The following is a 21,798-nucleotide window of genomic DNA, read 5'->3' as shown; positions in this document are numbered from 1 at the left end:
CCGACAACCAGGTCTCTGTTAGGCAAGTGATGTTACAATCCCTTGTTTCTCACTGGAAGGAGATCCTTGCTCTTAACTCGTCCAGCTTGTTGTCCAGGGATTGCACATTGGCCAGTAAAATACTGGAGTGGGGGCCAGTTTGCTCACCGCCTCAGTCTCACCAGCACTCCGGCTCGATGTCCTGGTCTCTTGTGACGCTTCCTTTGTCTCTGTGGTACCGCCATTGTTGTGCGTAGTTCCCCCGCGGTTCTTGTGAGCAGGGGGTCCAAGTGGGAAAAACTCTGGATCTCTGTGTATGACCATCAAATCTCGTATGTTCAGGAATGTGTCTCTGTCATATTTAAAGTAACTGGCTACTTTAGAGGTGGAAAAAAATAGACAAACAGTAAAATAAGTAAAAAACTGCAAGGTCGTTGGGGAGAACGAAACAAGATGTCCTTATACGGCGCCATTTTGTTTTCATTAATGAATCACAAGACTGGTTTCTGGCATCCAGCTGGAGAGGTGTAAAGCACACCGCCATTGAACTATGGAGTAGTGGAAAAGGGTTCTCTGGAGGGATGAATCATGCTTCACTATCTGGCAGTCTGACGGACCAATCTGGGTTTGGTGGATGCCAGAAGAACACTACCTGCTCAAATACATAGTGCCAATTGTAAAGTTTGGTGGAGGAGGAATAATGATCTGAGGCTGATTTTCATGGTTTGGGCTAGGCCCCTTAGTTCCAGTGAAGGGAAATCTTAATGCTACAGCATATAATGACATTCTAGAGAATTGTGTACATCCATCTTTGTGGCAACAGTTTGGGGAAGGCCCTTTTCTGTTTCAGCATGACAATGCTCCCATGTGCAAAGTCCATAAAAAAGTTTGGTGTGGAAGAACTTGACTGGCCTGCACAGAGCCCTCATTTCAACCCCATCCAACACCTTTGGGATGAATTGGAGCGCCGACTGTGAGCAAGGCCTTCTCCACAACATCATTGCTCGTCCTTACTAAGACTCTTGTGGCTGAATGGGAGCAAATCCCTGCAGCCATGTTCAACATCTAGTGGAAAGCCTTCCCAGAGGAGTGGAGGCTGTTACAGCAGCAAACGGGGAACAACTCGGTATTAATGACCATGGTTTTGGAATGAGATGGCCAACAAGCACACATGGGGTTGAGGCTCAGATATGGGTGGTGTGAGGCTCGGGTGTCCAAATACTTTTGGCCATGTTTTGTATATCCACAGAGGGAGTAACAGGCTTTCAGTTACTGCTGTTCTTGTTGCGTCTTTAGTCATGTGTTTTTATTCTGGCCGACCACAACAGCAGCTGATTTCAACGTATACCTTTAAAAGTGGGGAGCTAATGTGTAAAATGTGTTGCTGTTGAGTTCTGACATGATGGGACAGTCCTACCCCAATGTTTGGAGAACAATGTAGATTGTCTTCTAGATTTGAAATATAAATTACTAAAAGTTTGCCCTATAGAGAGAGAGTGAGAATTTCCATTACTATCCCAACTAATCTAATACAGACATAAAACTGATTGTTTCCCAATTCATCACTTGGAATTGTGTCAGTCTGTATCAGAGGTTTACAAACAATACCTTTTTACGGTTTCGCTAAGCCTTACCTAGCTAAGCTAGTTTGGCCGATGGCTATCATTATCTATTGTATGTGCTATCAAAGCTGATCTCAGATGCTCTCAATGGGACGTCAGGGGATTTTTAATTACTTTGAGCTGCTTGTGCTCTCAAAGTTTGATTCTTGTGTTCTCCAGAGGAATCGTAAAGGAGCTGGGTCTGACAGGGAAGATTACACCTGACCAGGTGGCCAAGAAGTGGGACAATCTGAAGACAAAATTCAAGGTAAGAAATACTGAATGTTTTTCAGCTACTGGAATCTATGCATCAAATTCTACCCAAGATTTGTGGGTCTGTGTTGGTCTCTCGTGTTACTGTGACTGAAGTGTATTTAAAGGAAACAATTTTTTTTTTTTTTTTTTTTTGGTTTGTTGCCCCTTTTTCTCCCCAATTGTACTTGGCCAATTACCCTATTTTCTAAGCCGTCCCGGGCTCTGCTCCACCCCCGCTGCCGATACAGGGAGGGCTGCAGACGACCACATGCCTCCTCCCATACATGTGGAGTCACCAGCCACTTCTTTTCACCTGACAGTGAGGAGTTTCACCAGGGGGACGTAGCACGTGGGAGGATCACGCTATTCCCCCCAGTTCCCCCTACCCCCTGAACAGGCACCATGACCCACCAGAGGAGGCACTAGTGCAGCAACCAAGACACATACCCACATTCGGCTTCCCACCCGCAGACACGGACAATTGTGTCTGTAGGGACGGCCGACCAAGCCGGAGGTAACATGGGGATTTGAACTGGCGAGCCCCATGTTGGTAGGCAACAGAATAGACTACTGTGCTACCCAGATGCCCCAGGAAACACAATTCTAACATACATTACCGTCCTTATTAACTGTATTCCTGTTATGTGAAAATGGGAATTTTCCACTTGACAGAAGTTGGTAGTCTGCATTCTAAACAGTACTGGACCAATAGAGTCACACAGTTGTTGTTTCTAACCAGCACACAGCATTATGGGAAATGCTTTTTCTACCAGTTTACATTAAGACCTTGTAAAAAATCCAGGCATTGGAAATGCAATACCGTAGACTTCTGAGGTGCTATGCTACTGTTGGGTGAAGGAGAAGGAGAGGGAGAAGGCATGTCCAGTGGCAGCAGGAGAGGAGGAAGGGTTGGACATTACATTACAGTCATTTAGCCGACGCTTTTATCCAAAGCGACTTACAATAAGTGCATCATTTAACATAGGAAATCAGGAGAACTGCTAGTCATCAGAGGTCATAAGTGCATCTTCTCTCTAAACAAGCATCTAAGAGCAAAACCAGTGCTAAAGTAAAAGCGCGAGAAAGAGATTTTTTTTTTTAATGAGTGAATACAATAAGTGCTAAGAACAAGTAACAGGGTAGTAGTTCTTAAAGAGGTGAGTTTTCAACCTGCGCTGAAAGATGGGCAGCAACTCCGCTGTCCGAACATCAGTGGGGAGTTCATTCCACCACTGTGGGGCCAGGACCGAAAAGAGCCATGACCGGGTCAATCGGCAGCAGGGGCCCCTGAGCGACGGGGCAACCAGGCGTCCCGAGGCAGCAGAGCGAAGTGGCCAGGCGGGGGTGTAGGGCTTGACCATGGCCTGGCGATAGGAAGGAGCTGTTCCTTTCACTGCCCTGTAGGCTAGCACCAGAGTCTTAAACTGGATGCGAGCAGCTACTGGGAGCCAGTGTAGGGACATGAGAAGGGGAGTTGTGTGGGAGAACCTAGGGCGGTTGAACACCAGATGAGCTGCAGCTAGGAGTGTGGAGGTGAGAGTTGGAACTTTGAATGTTGACACTATTACTGGTAAAGGGAGAGAGGAAAGGTAGGCATACTGTGTGTGCAAGAGACCAGGTGGAAGGGGAGTAAGGCCAGGAGTATCAGAGGTAAGTTCAACCTCTTCTACCATGGTGCGAATGGGAGGAGAAATGGGGTAGGTGTAATTCTGAAGGAAGAGTATGTCAAGAGTGTGCTGGAGGGGAAGAGAGTGTCAGACAGAATGATGAGTATGAAGCTGGAAATCGAAGGTGTATTGCTGGATGTTATCAGCGCATATGCCCTGCAAGTTGGGTGTGAGATGGAAGAGAAAGAATTCTGGAGTGAGTTGGATGAAGTGGTGGAGAGGGTACCCAAAGAGGAGAGAGTGGTGATTGGAGTGGACTTCAGTGGACATGTTGGTGAAGGGAACAGAGGTGATGAGGAGGTGATGGGTAGGTATGGTGTCAAAATGTCTGTGAATGTTCTCATTCATCCAGGTCATGGTTATCCAAAGGAATTGAATCAAGTGCAACTGGACTTGGTATATATCCGTGAAGACGTTTCGCCTCTCATCCAAGAGGCTTCATCAGTTCGGGCCTTTCTGACTAAACCAAGCTAGTCTGACTGGCTGGTGATGAAACTCAGATATTTATCCTCTTTTGAGTCGTTATCAGAGCTATTGATGTCAATGGCTCTTTGTGTTCCGATGTTTAGCAACGCCCGTCGAGGACAGCAACGTACACATTTTGGACAGGGAAGGTAGATGGTTCGAAAGAGGGGTGAAGGAAGCCATCTATGCGAAACTAGAAAAACCATCCCTCAACAGAGAAGGAGGTCTGCGACACCACCTATCTCCCACTTACAATGCCGTCCTGTCATCTCTACCCAGGAGACTCAAGAAGCTTAGCCTCCAAGAACAACAGTCGCTCATTAATGGCTCCAACGACTCATGACCACTGAATGGAGCACTAACGAAGTCGAAACTAACACCCCCAACGACCGTCGCTGCTTAACATCGGATCACAAAGAGCCATGCACATCAATAGCTCTGATAACGACTCCAAAGAGGATAAATATCTGAGTTTCATCACCAGCCAGTCAGACTAGCTTGGTCTAGTCAGAAAGGCACGAACTGATGAAGCCTCTTGGATGAGAGGCGAAACGTCTTCACGGATATATACCAAGTCCAGTTGCACTTGATTCAGTTCCTTTGGATATGGTGTCAAGGAGAGAAATGTGGAAGGACAGATGGTGGTGGATTTTGTGAAAAGGATGGAAATGGCTGTGGTGAATACATATTTCAAGAAGAGGGAGGAACACAGTGTGACGTACAAGAGTGGAGGAAAGTGCACACAGGTGGACTATATCTTATGTAGAAGGAGCGATCTAAAAGGGATTGGAGACTGCTAGGTGGTGACAGGGGAGAACATAGCTAGGCAGCAGCAGATGGTGGTCTGTAGGATGACTTTGGAGACCAAGAAGAGGAAGCGAGTGAAGGCAGAGCCGAAGATCAAATGGTGGAAGTTGAAGGAGGAAGACTGTTGTGTGGAGTTCAGGCAGGAGTTAAGACAGGCACTGGGTGGTAGTGGGGAGTTGCCAGATGGCTGGGCAACCACTGCAGAAATAGTGAGGGAGACAGCTAGGAAGGTACCTGGTGTGTCATCAGGACAGAGGAAGGAAGACAAGAAGACTTGGTGGTGGAATGAGGAAGTACAGCAAATTACACAGAGGAAGAGGTTGGCAAAGAAGAAGTGGGATAGTCAGAGAGATGAAGAAAGTAGACAGGAGTGCAAGGAGACGCAGCGTAAAGTGAGGAGAGAGGTGGCAAAGGAAGAGGTGTATGGTGAGTTGTATGACAGGTTAGACACTAAGGAAGGAGAATTGTACCGATTGGCTAGACAGAGAGGCCAAGCTGGGAAGGATGTGCAGCAGGTTAGGGTGATCAAGGATAGAGATGGAAATGTGCGACAAGCGAGGAGAGTACACTTGGAATCCCCCACCACTTCTTTTTACCTGCTTTATATGTCTGTCTCCCTGTCTTTGTCTGTCTCTCATTCTCTCTTTCTCTGCTTGTATACTTGTCTCTGCCTGTCTCTGTTCTCTCTGTTTCTCTCTGTCTACCTGTCTGTCTTTTCCCTCCATCTACCTGTCTGTCTTTTCCCTCTGTCTACCTGTCTGTCTTTTCCCTCCATCTACCTGTCTGTCTTTTCCCTCCATCTACCTGTCTGTCTTTTCTCTCTGTTTCTCGCTGTCTGTCTGCCTGTCTGTCCTTTCTCTCTGTCTACCTGTCTGTCTTTTCTCTCTGTCTACCTGTCTGTCTTTTCTCTCTGTTTCTCTCTGTCTGTCTGTCTGTCTGTCTGTCTGTCTGTCTGTCTGTCTGTCTGTCTGTCTGTCTGTCTGTCCTTTCTCTCTGTTTCTCTCTGTCTGCCTGTCTGTCCTTTCTCTCTGTTCTCTCTGTCTACCTGTCTGTCCTTTCTCTCTGTTCTCTCTGTCTGCCTGTCTGTCCTTTCTCTCTGTTCTCTCTGTCTACCCCTCTGTCCTTTCTCTCTGTTCTCTCTGTCTACCTGTCTGTCCTTTCTCTCTATTCTCTCTGTCTACCTGTCTGTCCTTTCTCTCTGTTCTCTCTGTCTACCCCTCTGTCCTTTCTCTCTGTTCTCTCTGTCTACCTGTCTGTCCTTTCTCTCTGTTCTCTCTGTCTACCTGTCTGTCCTTTCTCTCTATTCTCTCTGTCTACCTGTCTGTCCTTTCTCTCTGTTCTCTCTGTCTACCTGTCTGTCCTTTCTCTCTGTTCTCTCTGTCTACCTGTCTGTCCTTTCTCTCTGTTCTCTCTGTCTGCCTGTCTGTCCTTTCTCTCTGTTCTCTCTGTCTGCCTGTCTGTCCTTTCTCTCTGTTCTCTCTGTCTACCCCTCTGTCCTTTCTCTCTGTTCTCTCTGTCTACCTGTCTGTCCTTTCTCTCTGTTCTCTCTGTCTGCCTGTCTGTCCTTTCTCTCTGTTCTCTCTGTCTACCTGTCTGTCCTTTCTCTCTGTTCTCTCTGTCTACCTGTCTGTCCTTTCTCTCTGTTCTCTCTGTCTGCCTGTCCGTCTTTTCTCTCTGTTCTCTCTGTCTGCCTGTCTGTCCTTTCTCTCTGTTCTCTCTGTCTGCCTGTCTGTCCTTTCTCTCTGTTCTCTCTGTCTACCTGTCTGTCCTTTCTCTCTGTTCTCTCTGTCTACCTGTCTGTCCTTTCTCTCTGTTCTCTCTGTCTGCCTGTCCGTCTTTTCTCTCTGTTCTCTCTGTCTGCCTGTCTGTCCTTTCTCTCTGTTCTCTCTGTCTACCTGTCTGTCCTTTCTCTCTATTCTCTCTGTCTACCTGTCTGTCCTTTCTCTCTGTTCTCTCTGTCTACCTGTCTGTCCTTTCTCTCTGTTCTCTCTGTCTGCCTGTCTGTCCTTTCTCTCTGTTCTCTCTGTCTACCCCTCTGTCCTTTCTCTCTGTTCTCTCTGTCTACCCGTCTGTCCTTTCTCTCTGTTCTCTCTGTCTGCCTGTCTGTCCTTTCTCTCTGTTCTCTCTGTCTACCTGTCTGTCCTTTCTCTCTGTTCTCTCTGTCTACCTGTCTGTCCTTTCTCTCTGTTCTCTCTGTCTGCCTGTCCGTCTTTTCTCTCTGTTCTCTCTGTCTGCCTGTCTGTCCTTTCTCTCTGTTCTCTCTGTCTACCTGTCTGTCCTTTCTCTCTGTTCTCTCTGTCTACCTGTCTGTCCTTTCTCTCTGTTCTCTCTGTCTACCTGTCTGTCCTTTCTCTCTGTTCTCTCTGTCTGCCTGTCCGTCTTTTCTCTCTGTTCTCTCTGTCTGCCTGTCTGTCCTTTCTCTCTGTTCTCTCTGTCTACCTGTCTGTCCTTTCTCTCTATTCTCTCTGTCTACCTGTCTGTCCTTTCTCTCTGTTCTCTCTGTCTACCTGTCTGTCCTTTCTCTCTGTTCTCTCTGTCTGCCTGTCTGTCCTTTCTCTCTGTTCTCTCTGTCTACCCCTCTGTCCTTTCTCTCTGTTCTCTCTGTCTACCCCTCTGTCCTTTCTCTCTGTTCTCTCTGTCTACCCCTCTGTCCTTTCTCTCTGTTCTCTCTGTCTACCCGTCTGTCCTTTCTCTCTGTTCTCTCTGTCTGCCTGTCTGTCCTTTCTCTCTGTTCTCTCTGTCTACCTGTCTGTCCTTTCTCTCTGTTCTCTCTGTCTACCTGTCTGTCCTTTCTCTCTGTTCTCTCTGTCTACCTGTCTGTCCTTTCTCTCTGTTCTCTCTGTCTGCCTGTCTGTCCTTTCTCTCTGTTCTCTCTGTCTGCCTGTCTGTCTTTTCTCTCTGTTCTCTCTGTCTACCTGTCTGTCCTTTCTCTCTGTTCTCTCTGTCTGCCTGTCTGTCCTTTCTCTCTGTTCTCTCTGTCTACCTGTCTGTCTTTTTCACAGAAAGTTGAATCAGTTCATCGGGACACAACGTTTATTGAGAGAAACGTTTCATCATCATCTAAGTGACCTCTTCAGTCTCACCTGACTGCAGGTACCCCCACCCTTATAAACAATACAGTGACTGCAGGTACCCCACCCTTTATAAACAATACAGTGACTGCAGGTGTCCCCACCCTTTATAAACAATACAGTGACTGCAGGTACCCCACCCTTATAAACAATACAGTGACTGCAGGTATCCCCACCCTTATAAACAATACAGTGACTGCAGGTGCCCCCACCCTTATAAACAATACAGTGACTGCAGGTACCCCCACCCTTATAAACAATACAGTGACTGCAGGTGCCCCCACCCTTATAAACAATACAGTGGCATAACGACCCAAACCAACCATCAGTTTCATATGCAAATATGGGTGTGACCATTAACTAGGGTTACAATGGTCATGTGTAGTATTCACAGAGGATTGGGGAATATTTGCAATCACAGCATTGTAAGATGGTGACAGATGTACTCTTAGCCCCCCCCCCCCCCCCCCCCGGTTCAGGGATGGTTGTTCCCTCTTCACATAGATGGCCTCTTTGGCTCCCCATTCAAACCACAATTCCTCCCTATCAAGGATGTGCACATCCTCATCCCTGAAAGAGCGGCCACTCTGGGGTGGGGGTACCTTCAGTCACTGTATTGTTCATACGGGTGGGGTCACCTGCAGTCACTGTATTGTTCATAAGGGTGGGGTCACCTGCAGTCACTGTATTGTTTGTAAGGGTCCAGGACACTTGCAGTCACTGTATTGTTTATAAGGGTGGGGACACCTGCAGTCACTGTATTGTTTATAAGGGTGGGGACACCTGCAGTCACTGTATTGTTTATAAAGGTGGGGATACCTGCAGTCACTATTGTTTATAAGGGTGGGGGTACCTGCAGTCACTGTATTGTTTATAAGGGTGGGGATACCTGCAGTCACTATATTGTTTATAAGGGTGGGGGTACCTGCAGTCACTGTATTGTTTATAAGGGTGGGGTACCTGCAGTCACTGTATTGTTTATAAGGGTGGGGATACCTGCAGTCACTATTGTTTATAAGGGTGGGGGTACCTGCAGTCACTGTATTGTTTATAAGGGTGTGGACACCTGCAGTACTGTATTGTTTATAAGGGTGGGGGTACCTGCAGTCACTGTATTCTTTATAAGGGTGGGATACCTGCAGTCACTATATTGTTTATAAGGGTGGGGATACCTGCAGTCACTATTGTTTATAAGGGTGGGGATACCTGCAGTCACTATATTGTTTATAAGGGTGGGGATACCTGCAGTCACTATTGTTTATAAGGGTGGGGGTACCTGCAGTCACTGTATTGTTTATAAGGGTGGGGATACCTGCAGTCACTATATTGTTTATAAGGGTGGGGGTACCTGCAGTCACTGTATTGTTTATAAGGGTGGGGTACCTGCAGTCACTGTATTGTTTATAAGGGTGGGGATACCTGCAGTCACTATTGTTTATAAGGGTGGGGGTACCTGCAGTCACTGTATTGTTTATAAGGGTGTGGACACCTGCAGTACTGTATTGTTTATAAGGGTGGGGGTACCTGCAGTCACTGTATTCTTTATAAGGGTGGGATACCTGCAGTCACTATATTGTTTATAAGGGTGGGGATACCTGCAGTCACTATTGTTTATAAGGGTGGGGATACCTGCAGTCACTATATTGTTTATAAGGGTGGGGGTACCTGCAGTCACTGTATTGTTTATAAGGGTGGGGATACCTGCAGTCACTATTGTTTATAAGGGTGGGGGTACCTGCAGTCACTGTATTGTTTATAAGGGTGTGGACACCTGCAGTACTGTATTGTTTAGAAGGGAGGGGGTACCTGCAGTCACTATATTGTTTATAAGGGTGGGGGTACCTGCAGTCACTATTGTTTATAAAGGGTGGGGGTACCTGCAGTCACTATATTGTTTATAAGGGTGGGGTACCTGCAGTCACTGTATTGTTGATAAAGGGTGGGGTACCTGCAGTCACTGTATTGTTTATAAGGGTGGGACACCTGCAGTCACTGTATTGTTTATAAGGGTGGGGGTACCTGCAGTCACTGTATTGTTTATAAGGGTGGGGTACCTGCAGTCACTGTATTGTTTATAAGGGTGGGACACCTGCAGTCACTGTATTGTTTATAAGGGTGGGGGTACCTGCAGTCACTGTATTGTTTATAAGGGTGGGGGTACCTGCAGTCACTGTATTGTTTATAAGGGTGGGGATACCTGCAGTCACTATATTGTTTATAAGGGTGGGGGTACCTGCAGTCACTGTATTGTTTATAAGGGTGGGGATACCTGCAGTCACTATTGTTTATAAGGGTGGGGGTACCTGCAGTCACTGTATTGTTTATAAGGGTGTGGACACCTGCAGTACTGTATTGTTTAGAAGGGAGGGGGTACCTGCAGTCACTATATTGTTTATAAGGGTGGGGGTACCTGCAGTCACTATTGTTTATAAAGGGTGGGGGTACCTGCAGTCACTATATTGTTTATAAGGGTGGGGTACCTGCAGTCACTGTATTGTTGATAAAGGGTGGGGTACCTGCAGTCACTGTATTGTTTATAAGGGTGGGACACCTGCAGTCACTGTATTGTTTATAAGGGTGGGGGTACCTGCAGTCACTGTATTGTTTATAAGGGTGGGGTACCTGCAGTCACTGTATTGTTTATAAGGGTGGGACACCTGCAGTCACTGTATTGTTTATAAGGGTGGGGGTACCTGCAGTCACTGTATTGTCTATAAGGGTGGGGGTACCTGCAGTCACTGTATTGTTTATAAGGGTGGGGATACCTGCAGTCACTATATTGTTTATAAGGGTGGGGGTACCTGCAGTCACTGTATTGGTTATAAGGGTGTGGACACCTGCAGTACTGTATTGTTTAGAAGGGTGGGGGTACCTGCAGTCACTATATTGTTTATAAGGGTGGGGATACCTGCAGTCACTATTGTTTATAAGGGTGGGGACACCTGCAGTCACTGTATTGTTTATAAGGTCGGGGGTACCTGCAGTCACTGTATTGTTTATAAGGGTGTGGACACCTGCAGTACTGTGTTGTTTAGAAGGGTGGGGGTACCTGCAGTCACTATATTGTTTATAAGGGTGGGGATACCTGCAGTCACTATTGTTTATAAGGGTGGGGACACCTGCAGTCACTGTATTGTTTATAAGGGTGTGGACACCTGCAGTCACTGTATTGTTTATAAGGGTGGGGTACCTGCAGTCACTGTGTTGTTTATAAGGGTGGGGTACCTGCAGTCACTGTATTGTTTATAAGGGTGGGACACCTGCAGTCATTGTGTTGTTTATAAGGGTGGGGTACCTGCAGTCACTGTATTGTTTATAAGGGTGGGGTACCTGCAGTCACTGTATTGTTTATAAGGGTGGGGTACCTGCAGTCACTGTATTGTTTATAAGGGTGGGGTACCTGCAGTCACTATATTGTTTATAAGGGTGGGGATACCTGCAGTCACTATTGTTTATAAGGGTGGGGACACCTGCAGTCACTGTATTGTTTATAAGGGTGGGGGTACCTGCAGTCACTGTATTGTATATAAAGGTGGGGACACCTGCAGTCACTATTGTTTATAAGGGTGGGGGTACCTGCAGTCACTGTATTGTTTATAAGGGTGGGGATACCTGCAGTCACTATATTGTTTATAAGGGTGGGGTACCTGCAGTCACTGTATTGTTTATAAGGGTGGGACACCTGCAGTCACTGTATTGTTTATAAGGGTGGGGGTACCTGCAGTCACTGTATTGTTTATAAGGGTGGGGTACCTGCAGTCACTGTATTGTTTATAAGGGTGGGACACCTGCAGTCACTGTATTGTTTATAAGGGTGGGGGTACCTGCAGTCACTGTATTGTTTATAAGGGTGGGGATACCTGCAGTCACTATATTGTTTATAAGGGTGGGGGTACCTGCAGTCACTGTATTGTTTATAAGGGTGTGGACACCTGCAGTACTGTATTGTTTAGAAGGGTGGGGGTACCTGCAGTCACTATATTGTTTATAAGGGTGGGGATACCTGCAGTCACTATTGTTTATAAGGGTGGGGACACCTGCAGTCACTATATTGTTTATAAGGGTGGGGATACCTGCAGTCACTATTGTTTATAAGGGTGGGGACACCTGCAGTCACTGTATTGTTTATAAGGGTGGACACCTGCAGTCACTGTATTGTTTATAAGGGTGGGACACCTGCAGTCACTGTATTGTTTATAAGGGTGGGGTACCTGCAGTCACTGTATTGTTTATAAGGGTGGGGTACCTGCAGTCACTATATTGTTTATAAGGGTGGGGATACCTGCAGTCACTATTGTTTATAAAGGTGGGGACACCTGCAGTCACTGTATTGTTTATAAGGGTGGGGGTACCTGCAGTCACTGTATTGTTTATAAAGGTGGGGACACCTGCAGTCACTATTGTTTATAAGGGTGGGGACACCTGCAGTCACTGTATTGTTTATAAGGGTGTGGACACCTGCAGTCACTGTATTGTTTATAAGGGTGGGGTACCTGCAGTCACTGTGTTGTTTATAAGGGTGGGGTACCTGCAGTCACTGTATTGTTTATAAGGGTGGGACACCTGCAGTCATTGTGTTGTTTATAAGGGTGGGGTACCTGCAGTCACTGTATTGTTTATAAGGGTGGGGTACCTGCAGTCACTGTATTGTTTATAAGGGTGGGGTACCTGCAGTCACTGTATTGTTTATAAGGGTGGGGTACCTGCAGTCACTATATTGTTTATAAGGGTGGGGATACCTGCAGTCACTATTGTTTATAAGGGTGGGGACACCTGCAGTCACTGTATTGTTTATAAGGGTGGGGGTACCTGCAGTCACTGTATTGTATATAAAGGTGGGGACACCTGCAGTCACTATTGTTTATAAGGGTGGGGGTACCTGCAGTCACTGTATTGTTTATAAGGGTGGGGATACCTGCAGTCACTATATTGTTTATAAGGGTGGGGTACCTGCAGTCACTGTATTGTTTATAAGGGTGGGACACCTGCAGTCACTGTATTGTTTATAAGGGTGGGGGTACCTGCAGTCACTGTATTGTTTATAAGGGTGGGGTACCTGCAGTCACTGTATTGTTTATAAGGGTGGGACACCTGCAGTCACTGTATTGTTTATAAGGGTGGGGGTACCTGCAGTCACTGTATTGTTTATAAGGGTGGGGATACCTGCAGTCACTATATTGTTTATAAGGGTGGGGGTACCTGCAGTCACTGTATTGTTTATAAGGGTGTGGACACCTGCAGTACTGTATTGTTTAGAAGGGTGGGGGTACCTGCAGTCACTATATTGTTTATAAGGGTGGGGATACCTGCAGTCACTATTGTTTATAAGGGTGGGGACACCTGCAGTCACTATATTGTTTATAAGGGTGGGGATACCTGCAGTCACTATTGTTTATAAGGGTGGGGACACCTGCAGTCACTGTATTGTTTATAAGGGTGGGGACACCTGCAGTCACTGTATTGTTTATAAGGGTGGACACCTGCAGTCACTGTATTGTTTATAAGGGTGGGGACACCTGCAGTTACTGTATTGTTTATAAGGGTGGACACCTGCAGTCACTGTATTGTTTATAAGGGTGGGACACCTGCAGTCACTGTATTGTTTATAAGGGTGGGGTACCTGCAGTCACTGTATTGTTTATAAGGGTGGGGTACCTGCAGTCACTATATTGTTTATAAGGGTGGGGATACCTGCAGTCACTATTGTTTATAAAGGTGGGGACACCTGCAGTCACTGTATTGTTTATAAGGGTGGGGGTACCTGCAGTCACTGTATTGTTTATAAAGGTGGGGACACCTGCAGTCACTATTGTTTATAAGGGTGGGGGTACCTGCAGTCACTATATTGTTTATAAGGGTGGGGATACCTGCAGTCACTATATTGTTTATAAGGGTGGGGGTACCTGCAGTCACTGTATTGTTTATAAGGGTGGGGACACCTGCAGTCACTGTATTGTTTATAAGGGTGGGGACACCTGCAGTCACTATATTGTTTATAAGGGTGGGGTACCTGCAGTCACTGTATTGTTTATAAGGGTGGGGTACCTGCAGTCACTATTGTTTATAAGGGTGGGACACCTGCAGTCACTGTATTGTTTATAAGGGTGGGGACACCTGCAGTCACTGTATTGTTTATAAGGGTGGGGACACCTGCAGTCACTGTATTGTTTATAAGGGTGGGGTACCTGCAGTCACTGTATTGTTTATAAGGGTGGGGTACCTGCAGTCACTATTGTTTATAAGGGTGGGGGTACCTGCAGTCACTATTGTTTATAAGGGTGGGGGTACCTGCAGTCACTGTATTGTTTATAAGGGTGGGGGTACCTGCAGTCACTGTATTGTTTATAAGGGTGGGGTACCTGCAGTCACTGTATTGTTTATAAGGGTGGGGTACCTGCAGTCACTGTATTGTTTATAAGGGTGGGGGTACCTGCAGTCACTGTATTGTTTATAAGGGTGGGGTACCTGCAGTCACTGTATTGTTTATAAGGGTGGGGTACCTGCAGTCACTGTATTGTTTATAAGGGTGGGGACACCTGCAGTCACTGTATTGTTTATAAGGGTGGGGTACCTGCAGTCACTGTATTGTTTATAAGGGTGGGGTACCTGCAGTCACTGTATTGTTTATAAGGGTGGGGACACCTGCAGTCAGGTGAGACTGAAGAGGTCACTTAGATGATGATGAAACGTTGTTTCCAGATGAACTGATTCAACTTTCTGTGATTTCCTTACCTGGATTATTGAGCATGCTTAAAAGACTGTCTCTTTCTCTCCATCTTTCTATCTTCCTCTGTCTTTCTTTTTCTTTAGGACCTCAAGTTTCCTCCGAGGGGGATGGAGAATCAGACAAACCCCGCCTCCTGGCCTTGGTTCCAGCTTATGAGTGATGCTCTCGAGGGTCGTTTGGCCGGAAAAGCTCCAAGAGTGACTCCTCTCTGGACCAACGAGGAGGATATCTTCAGCACATCTCCGCCTCCGGGCGACAGGGATTGTCTGTTGACTGAGAGGAACAGTGGGTCAGAGCTGGAGGAGGGCCTCGGTGGTGGTGATGGTGCAGAGGCTGATGGGAATGTTACTTACATTGATGCCAGTGGAGAGGAGTGTTCAACCCCCTCTGATTTCTCCTATAAGAGTAAGAGAATCCTCCCATAGCCCTACTCATGTTTGCTGGTTGGAAAGACCTCATTACTTGAAGTTACAATCCTGAAGGTCATAGTTTGACTTGAACAGTGTGTCTCCTACATAGGTGTTATGGTGAGTGTTGTATGAGCGCTGTTCAAAATCAGCAAGTCAGCAGTGCTGTTGTGTCAGCAGCTTCCCCACCGCCAAACAAAAAAAACCTGGTGGAACCTGAGCTGTACTTGTGGATGTAGTACTGTGTGTTGGTAAAGGTCGTCCACCAGCTTGTTCTGTCATATCTGGTGGTTAGACACAAAAACTTCACTGATTCAAACACCACACTACCTGCCTTCTTCTCCCTCATTTGGCTGCTGGGATGAAGATGTAAAACATATGCACCCTTTCCGTTTTCCTGGCAGAGTCCTCCCAGACACCAACCATTTACATCAAATACTACTGGAGTCTGCAGGATGTGGATGTTGATGGTTTAACTCTTACATCAGGAAAATGTGTTTGTAGATCTTCGGGATTGTAGTTTCAAACTCTAAGGCTGCTAAACTCAAGCATTTTGTCAGTTTAATTCCACTGACACAGCGACATCCTGAGCCTCTGGTCCACAATTCCTTCATCTGTCTCTGCTTTACATTTTGATGTGCTGTCATGGCAACAGTGACGGAGCAGGACACCCGCAGGTTGATCAAACTACGAGCTGCAAACGAGGTCCTCTTCACCGGGAGGAGGAACGCCGCCAAGGCTGCCTGGAAGTAAGGCTCTGTTTTCCAGTGTGATGGTGTGTCACGGTGGCCGTCCAGCTCATGTCTGTCTTGTTTTTCTGCAGGGCCATTCTCAAAGAGCTGGGCCTGCTGGGGAAAGTATCCACATATCAGGTGTCAAAGAAATGGGACAATCTGAAGAGAAGATATAAGGTAGCACACAGTCAGCTGCATAACCGCTTCAAGGTAGAATGAGGAGGATCTTCCTAAAAATCAGTGTGTAGACTCATACAGATTTAATCCCTCTCAGTTCTCACTTAAGACCACTAGACGTGTGGGGATGCCGTCTCTGCAGAGACCCTGTCCTCTTCCTGTATGTTCTCATTGTTCTTATTTTGCTGTGTTTCTGGGCGTTAACCTTTAGGCAGCAGGACTCGGTTAAAAACGCTTATTATTTTTTATCGTTTATTTATTTATTTATTTATTTATTATTACTGTTTAATTTTTTGATTTATTGTTTTTATTTATTACTGTTAAGATTATTTACTGGGACAATTACCAAAATGTGGAGGTACAATCATTTCCATTGTATTCGTATGGGGTTTTTTTTTTTTAGACCCAATGTTCCTTCCAATAAAATATTATTGGGGGGAAAAAAACAAAACGTAGCGACCAGGTGCCAGATCGAAATCATAAGTATGCATCCAACAGGAAGCTACGACAATGGCGGACACAGCAGCAAAAAAACCCCAAAACACAAATATAGCGAGGCGAAATGCCAAGCGGACAAAGCTCGTTCCAAAACAAGTGTGAATCTGGGGGTTGTTTTCACCCACTGGTGAGCACTGAAGGAGAAGAAGGGGATGAAGAGTGACGCCGAGTTGGCCTGTCCACTGGGATGTGTTCTAGCAACTGTAGTCTGGGGGCGTCCACATCTGGTGACGTTGAGCTGGGGAGGAGGGGCCAACTTTGAATGTTGTGTTTACAAACGGCAACCGACAAATCCTACCGGTTCTACCTTTAGCTAGCTGCTTAACTACTTAACCGGCCGCCAGTCTGCTTAACCAGCTGCTTAACTACTTAAGCTGCCACCACTCTGCTTAACCAGCTGCTTAACTACTTAACATGCCACCAGTCTGCTTAACCAGCTACTTAACCTGCCACCACTCTGCTTAACCAGCTGCCAGGTCTGAACCTGCCACCAGTCTGCTTAACCAGCTGCTTAACTACTTAACATGCCACCAGTCTGCTTAACCAACTGCTTAACTACTTAACCTGCCACCAGTCTGCTTAACCAGCTGCTTAGCTACTTAACCTGCCACCAGTCTGCTTAACCAGCTGCTTAGCTACTTAACATGCCACCAGTCTGCTTAACCAGCTGCTTAGCTACTTAACCTGCCACCAGTCTGCTTAACCAGCTGCTTAACTACTTAACATGCCACCAGTCTGCTTAACCAACTGCTTAACTACTTAACCTGCCACCAGTCTGCTTAACCAGCTGCTTAGCTACTTAACATGCCACCAGTCTGCTTAACCAGCTGCTTAACTACTTAACCTGCCACCACTCTGCTAAACCAGCTGCCAGGTCTGAACCTGCCACCAGTCTGCTTAACCAGCTGCTTAACTACTTAACCTGCCACCAGTCTGCTTAACCAGCTGCCAGGTGTGAACCTGCCACCAGTCTGCTTAACCAGCTGCTTAACTACTTAACTTGCCACCAGTCTGCTTAACCAGCTGCTTAACTACTTAACCCGCTACCAGTCTGCTTAACCAGCTGCTTAACTACTTAACCCGCCACCAGTCTGCTTAACCAGCTGCTTAACTACTTAACCTGCCACCAGTCTGCTTAACCAGCTGCTTAGCTACTTAACATGCCACCAGTCTGCTTAACCAGCTGCTTAACTACTTAACCCGCTACCAGTCTGCTTAACCAGCTGCTTAACTACTTAACCCGCCACCAGTCTGCTTAACCAGCTGCTTAACTACTTAACCTGCCACCAGTCTGCTTAACCAGCTGCTTAACTACTTAACCTGCCACCAGTCTGCTTAACCAGCTGCTTAACTACTTAACCTGCCACGAGTCTGCTTAACCAGGTCATAGTAGCTGTCAGTCTGATCAACTAGCTTTCAAGCTGTGTAACTGTCAGTGTACTTAACCAGATGTTGCCTGCTGAACTAGTAGCTTAGAGAGACACTTGGTGTTGAGTTGATGGGAGGTTTGGTTTATCTCATAGTGAGGCTGCATGTTCCTCTTTCTCTTTCCCGGCAGAACAGATGATCTGGTAGAATCACGCATCAGATTTTCGGTATAAAAACATTAAAGTCATTTCACTCCCCTCTTACCAAAACACACTTCTTTGTCTCTTTTTGCCTCCTCTCTTCTTCTCTTCTCCTCTTCCCCTTCCCTCATCTTCCTTCCTCAGGACTTAAAGTATCCTCCTGTAGGGATGGAGAATATGGCAGAGAACGTCTCCTCCTGGCCGTGGTTCCATTTGATGAATGAGGCCATGGAGGGCCGGCTGGCTGCCAGTGCCCCCCTCCTAACACCCATCACTCAGGACGATGGACAGCACCCTGAGCCCAATCCCCGACACAGACCCCGCCCCCCTAGCCAGGACAGACTGATGTCTCCAGCCTCCTCTGAGTACGGACCGGATTCACTGACGGACGGCACCACAGAGGAGTGCCAGCGGGCAGCAGCCCAGTGTGACAAAGCAGTGCAGGAGCAAAGGCTGGGGGTGGGGCTGGAGTGGGAGATGGTCGAGCGGGAAAGAGCAGCAGTAGAGAGAGAGCGAGCAGCGGTGCAGGCAGAGAGGCTATGGCTGGAGAGAGAGAGAGCAGCTCTGGAACGAGACAGGGCCATGGTCGAGCAAGAGAGAGCGGCGCTGAGCAGAGAGAGAGAGATTTTAGAGAACCAGCGGGCCATGATCCTGAACTCTGTCGGACACAGCGGGCACCTGAGCTCCCTTGGAATGTAGCAAGAAAGAAGTCCACGTTATTTTTGTCAATGTACATGTTACAACAAAATGTGTTCTCTGCATTTAACCCATCCTATTGTATAGGAGCAGTGGGAAGCTGCAGCGCCTGGGGACCAACTCCAGTTCTTCTTTGCATTGCCTTGCTCAGGGGCACAGGCAGGAGTATTAACCCTAACATGCATGTCTTTTCGACGGTGGGAGGAAACCGACACCTGGAGGAAACCGACACGGGGAGAACATGCAAACTCCACAAAGAAAGGACCTGGGACAGCCTGGGGTTCAAACCCAGAACCTTGTTGCTGTGAGGCAACAGTGCTAACCACTGGGCCACCATGCCGCCCTGTAGACCCAGTCCTGCAGCTGATGGGTTCTGGACTTTATGTAGAGACTCTTGTCAGACACTAGTTTGATGGAAGCCTTAAGAAGTGCACTCCTGTCAGTGTCTTATTTGTACACCTCTTTACCGTGAATGCAATAACCTAGTGGTCCTCCACCACCTGCTGTCAGTGCTGAGTCCACACACGATGTAACGCCCTACTCATGCTACGTTAGTTTTGTTAGGGAACGTTTCTTAATTAGAATAATTACCAACAGCATCACTTTGATCCAGTATGAGTCTGCCTTTGTGTCATGTTTACAAGTGTGGAAAGTAAAAACTGTAGCATATTACTTACCATATTCTGTCAAGCTCACACGTTTCTGTAAGAGGCAGTTTAGCAGGCGGGTCTGACACAACAAGACCAGTAGTCAGCATCAGGAGGTATGTCAGGGAATGCCACTCTCCCATTCCACTCCCTTTGGATTAAGGAATTGATGATGTAAATTTAATTGCCAGTGTGTAAATTGTATCAATTGTTTTTTTTATTACAAATTTGCATCAGCTGATAGAGGAGAGGGGATGTGTGCATCTGCTGGGCTGCTTTGTTGGAAGAAGTGTTGGGATATCAGACTTGTCTGACAGGATGAATGCATGTTTCTATGGTGAGTGCACTGGGCACAGCATTGAAGTACCACAGCAGATGCTCGTGAAGGGAATGTTCCCAACAGGTATGTGACAGCACGGCTTCTAAGTTTGGCATTTAATTTTAATATCATTGACTTTATCAACAACTGTTTCCACGTGTCAAACAAAATTTTAACAAACAGAAGAGTGACATGTAAATCATTGTGTGTCTTTATCAGCTGGTTTTAATTAAATAAACAATGCACTGGTCACGGGGAGACTGTCTCACCAGAAGAGCAGCATCTCATGCACTGAACTGAGAGCTTTATGTTCATGGTTTGTTGGTTGAAAGTGAGCAAAACTTTTGTCCTGTTTTGTAACTTCTGTTTCAAAACACCTCACCTTTCCCACCTGATTCTGCACACGGTCAGCTATGTAAGCCTTGTAGTTACTGGTTCTAACCCACATTCAGCCATGCAAACTCCTACTGATCATCTGCCACAAGCACCACATGCAGGAGAGCCGTAGAAAAGAGAAACAAATAGAAAAATAAAAGTCCTGCAGAGTGAAACCTCACAGTGATGTGGTTTATCCCATAAAACTGACCTGCACTTGCCTGTGACACAACAAATATGACATTTGGTAACTATGTGGTTCCAGTAGTTTCCATTATGATGATAAGGTTGACATCCAGGTTACATGTAGTCATGGTGGGACATCTATGGAGATGCGGCCTCCTGCATGACTGGACTATCAGAAGTACAGGTGTGGTGCAGTTTGCACTGCAGGACTTCCCTCAGTAGAAGTACTGTAGTTTGAATAGGGCTTCAGAATGTGCTACATCTATATATTTTCAGCAAACACTCAAGTAGAGTTTACGAATAGTTGTATTTTATTATACTTGTATATTGTACAAATACAGGCTTGTTTGACTGGATTTATTGAAGGATGTAACCAGAGCCTGTTTGCCTTCTGCAATATCTATTTTGTTAGCAGGTCCACTGTATTGTAAGACACTTGTGTATCAAAACAGTTGCTTTTCTAACATGTTTAACATGGTTGATGTTTTATACAGAAGACTTCAGAACCCCTGGTTCTCTCAGAACAGCCGTATGGCAGAGCGGTCAGGTAGCTCTGACTGGTCCAGCTTTGTCTTCTGGCTGGGTGGAGAAATGGCTGTCTGCTTTCTAACACGGGCTGTCAGTCTTCTGGGCTATTAGGATGAGCTGGTCCTGTAGTCTTAGGAGGCTGTGATGATGGTAGCAGAGTCTTCTGGGCTGTTGTGGATGAGCTGGTCTTGTAGCCAGAGGAGGCTGGAATGATGGTAGCAGAGTCTTCTGGGCTGTTGTGGATGAGCTGGTCCTGTAGCCAGAGGAGGCTGGGATGATGGTAGCAGAGTCTTCTGGGCTGTTGTGGATGAGCTGGTCTTGTAGCCAGAGGAGGCTGTTATGATGGTAGCAGTCTTCTGGGCTGTTGGGGATGAGCTGGTCTTGTAGCCAGAGGAGGCTGGGATGATGGTAGCAGAGTCTTCTGAGCTGTTGTGGATGAGCTGGTCTTGTAGCCAGAGGAGGCTGTGATGATGGTAGCAGAGTCTTCTGAGCTGTTGTGGATGAGCTGGTCCTGTAGCCAGAGGAGGCTGGGATGATGGTAGCAGAGTCTTCTGGGCTGTTGTGGATGAGCTGGTCTTGTAGCCAGAGGAGGCTGTGATGATGGTAGCAGAGTCTTCTGGGCTGTTGGGGATGAGCTGGTCTTGTAGCCAGAGGAGGCTGGGATGATGGTAGCAGAGTCTTCTGAGCTGTTGTGGATGAGCTGGTCTTGTAGCCAGAGGAGGCTGTTATGATGGTAGCAGTCTTCTGGGCTGTTGTGGATGAGCTGGTCTTGTAGTCTTAGGAGGCTGGGATGATGGTAGCAGAGTCTTCTGGGCTGTTGTGGATGAGCTGGTCTTGTAGCCAGAGGAGGCTGGGATGATGGTAGCAGAGTCTTCTGGGCTGTTGTGGATGAGCTGGTCCTGTAGTCAGAGGAGGCTGGGATGATGGTAGCAGAGTCTTCTGGGCTGTTGTGGATGAGCTGGTCTTGTAGCCAGAGGAGGCTGTGATGATGGTAGCAGAGTCTTCTGGGCTGTTGTGGATGAGCTGATCTTGTAGCCAGAGGAGGCTGTGATGATGGTAGCAGAGTCTTATGGGCTGTTGTGGATGAGCTG

General features: G+C 46.9%; 1 protein-coding gene across 1 annotated transcript in view; it reads left to right on the top strand.

Moving 5' to 3' along the window:
• The window catches only part of LOC130114408 (uncharacterized), a 33,014-nt gene extending 12,889 nt beyond the window's left edge, over positions 1–20,125 (top strand). The window contains exons 9-13 of the mRNA XM_056282277.1: positions 1,761–1,848; positions 14,656–14,977; positions 15,635–15,728; positions 15,803–15,890; positions 18,101–20,125. Coding sequence (XP_056138252.1) covers positions 1,761–1,848; positions 14,656–14,977; positions 15,635–15,728; positions 15,803–15,890; positions 18,101–18,655 — 1,147 coding nt within the window. The 3' untranslated portion in view covers positions 18,656–20,125. The remainder of the gene's footprint in view (positions 1–1,760; positions 1,849–14,655; positions 14,978–15,634; positions 15,729–15,802; positions 15,891–18,100) is intronic.
• The last annotated feature ends 1,673 nt before the right edge of the window (positions 20,126–21,798 follow it).

This window comes from Lampris incognitus, chromosome 6, assembly GCF_029633865.1.
Source record: "Lampris incognitus isolate fLamInc1 chromosome 6, fLamInc1.hap2, whole genome shotgun sequence".
In the NCBI taxonomy this organism is placed as follows: Eukaryota; Metazoa; Chordata; class Actinopteri; order Lampriformes; family Lampridae; genus Lampris; species Lampris incognitus.
This window is presented reverse-complemented; position numbering and strand designations above follow the sequence as displayed.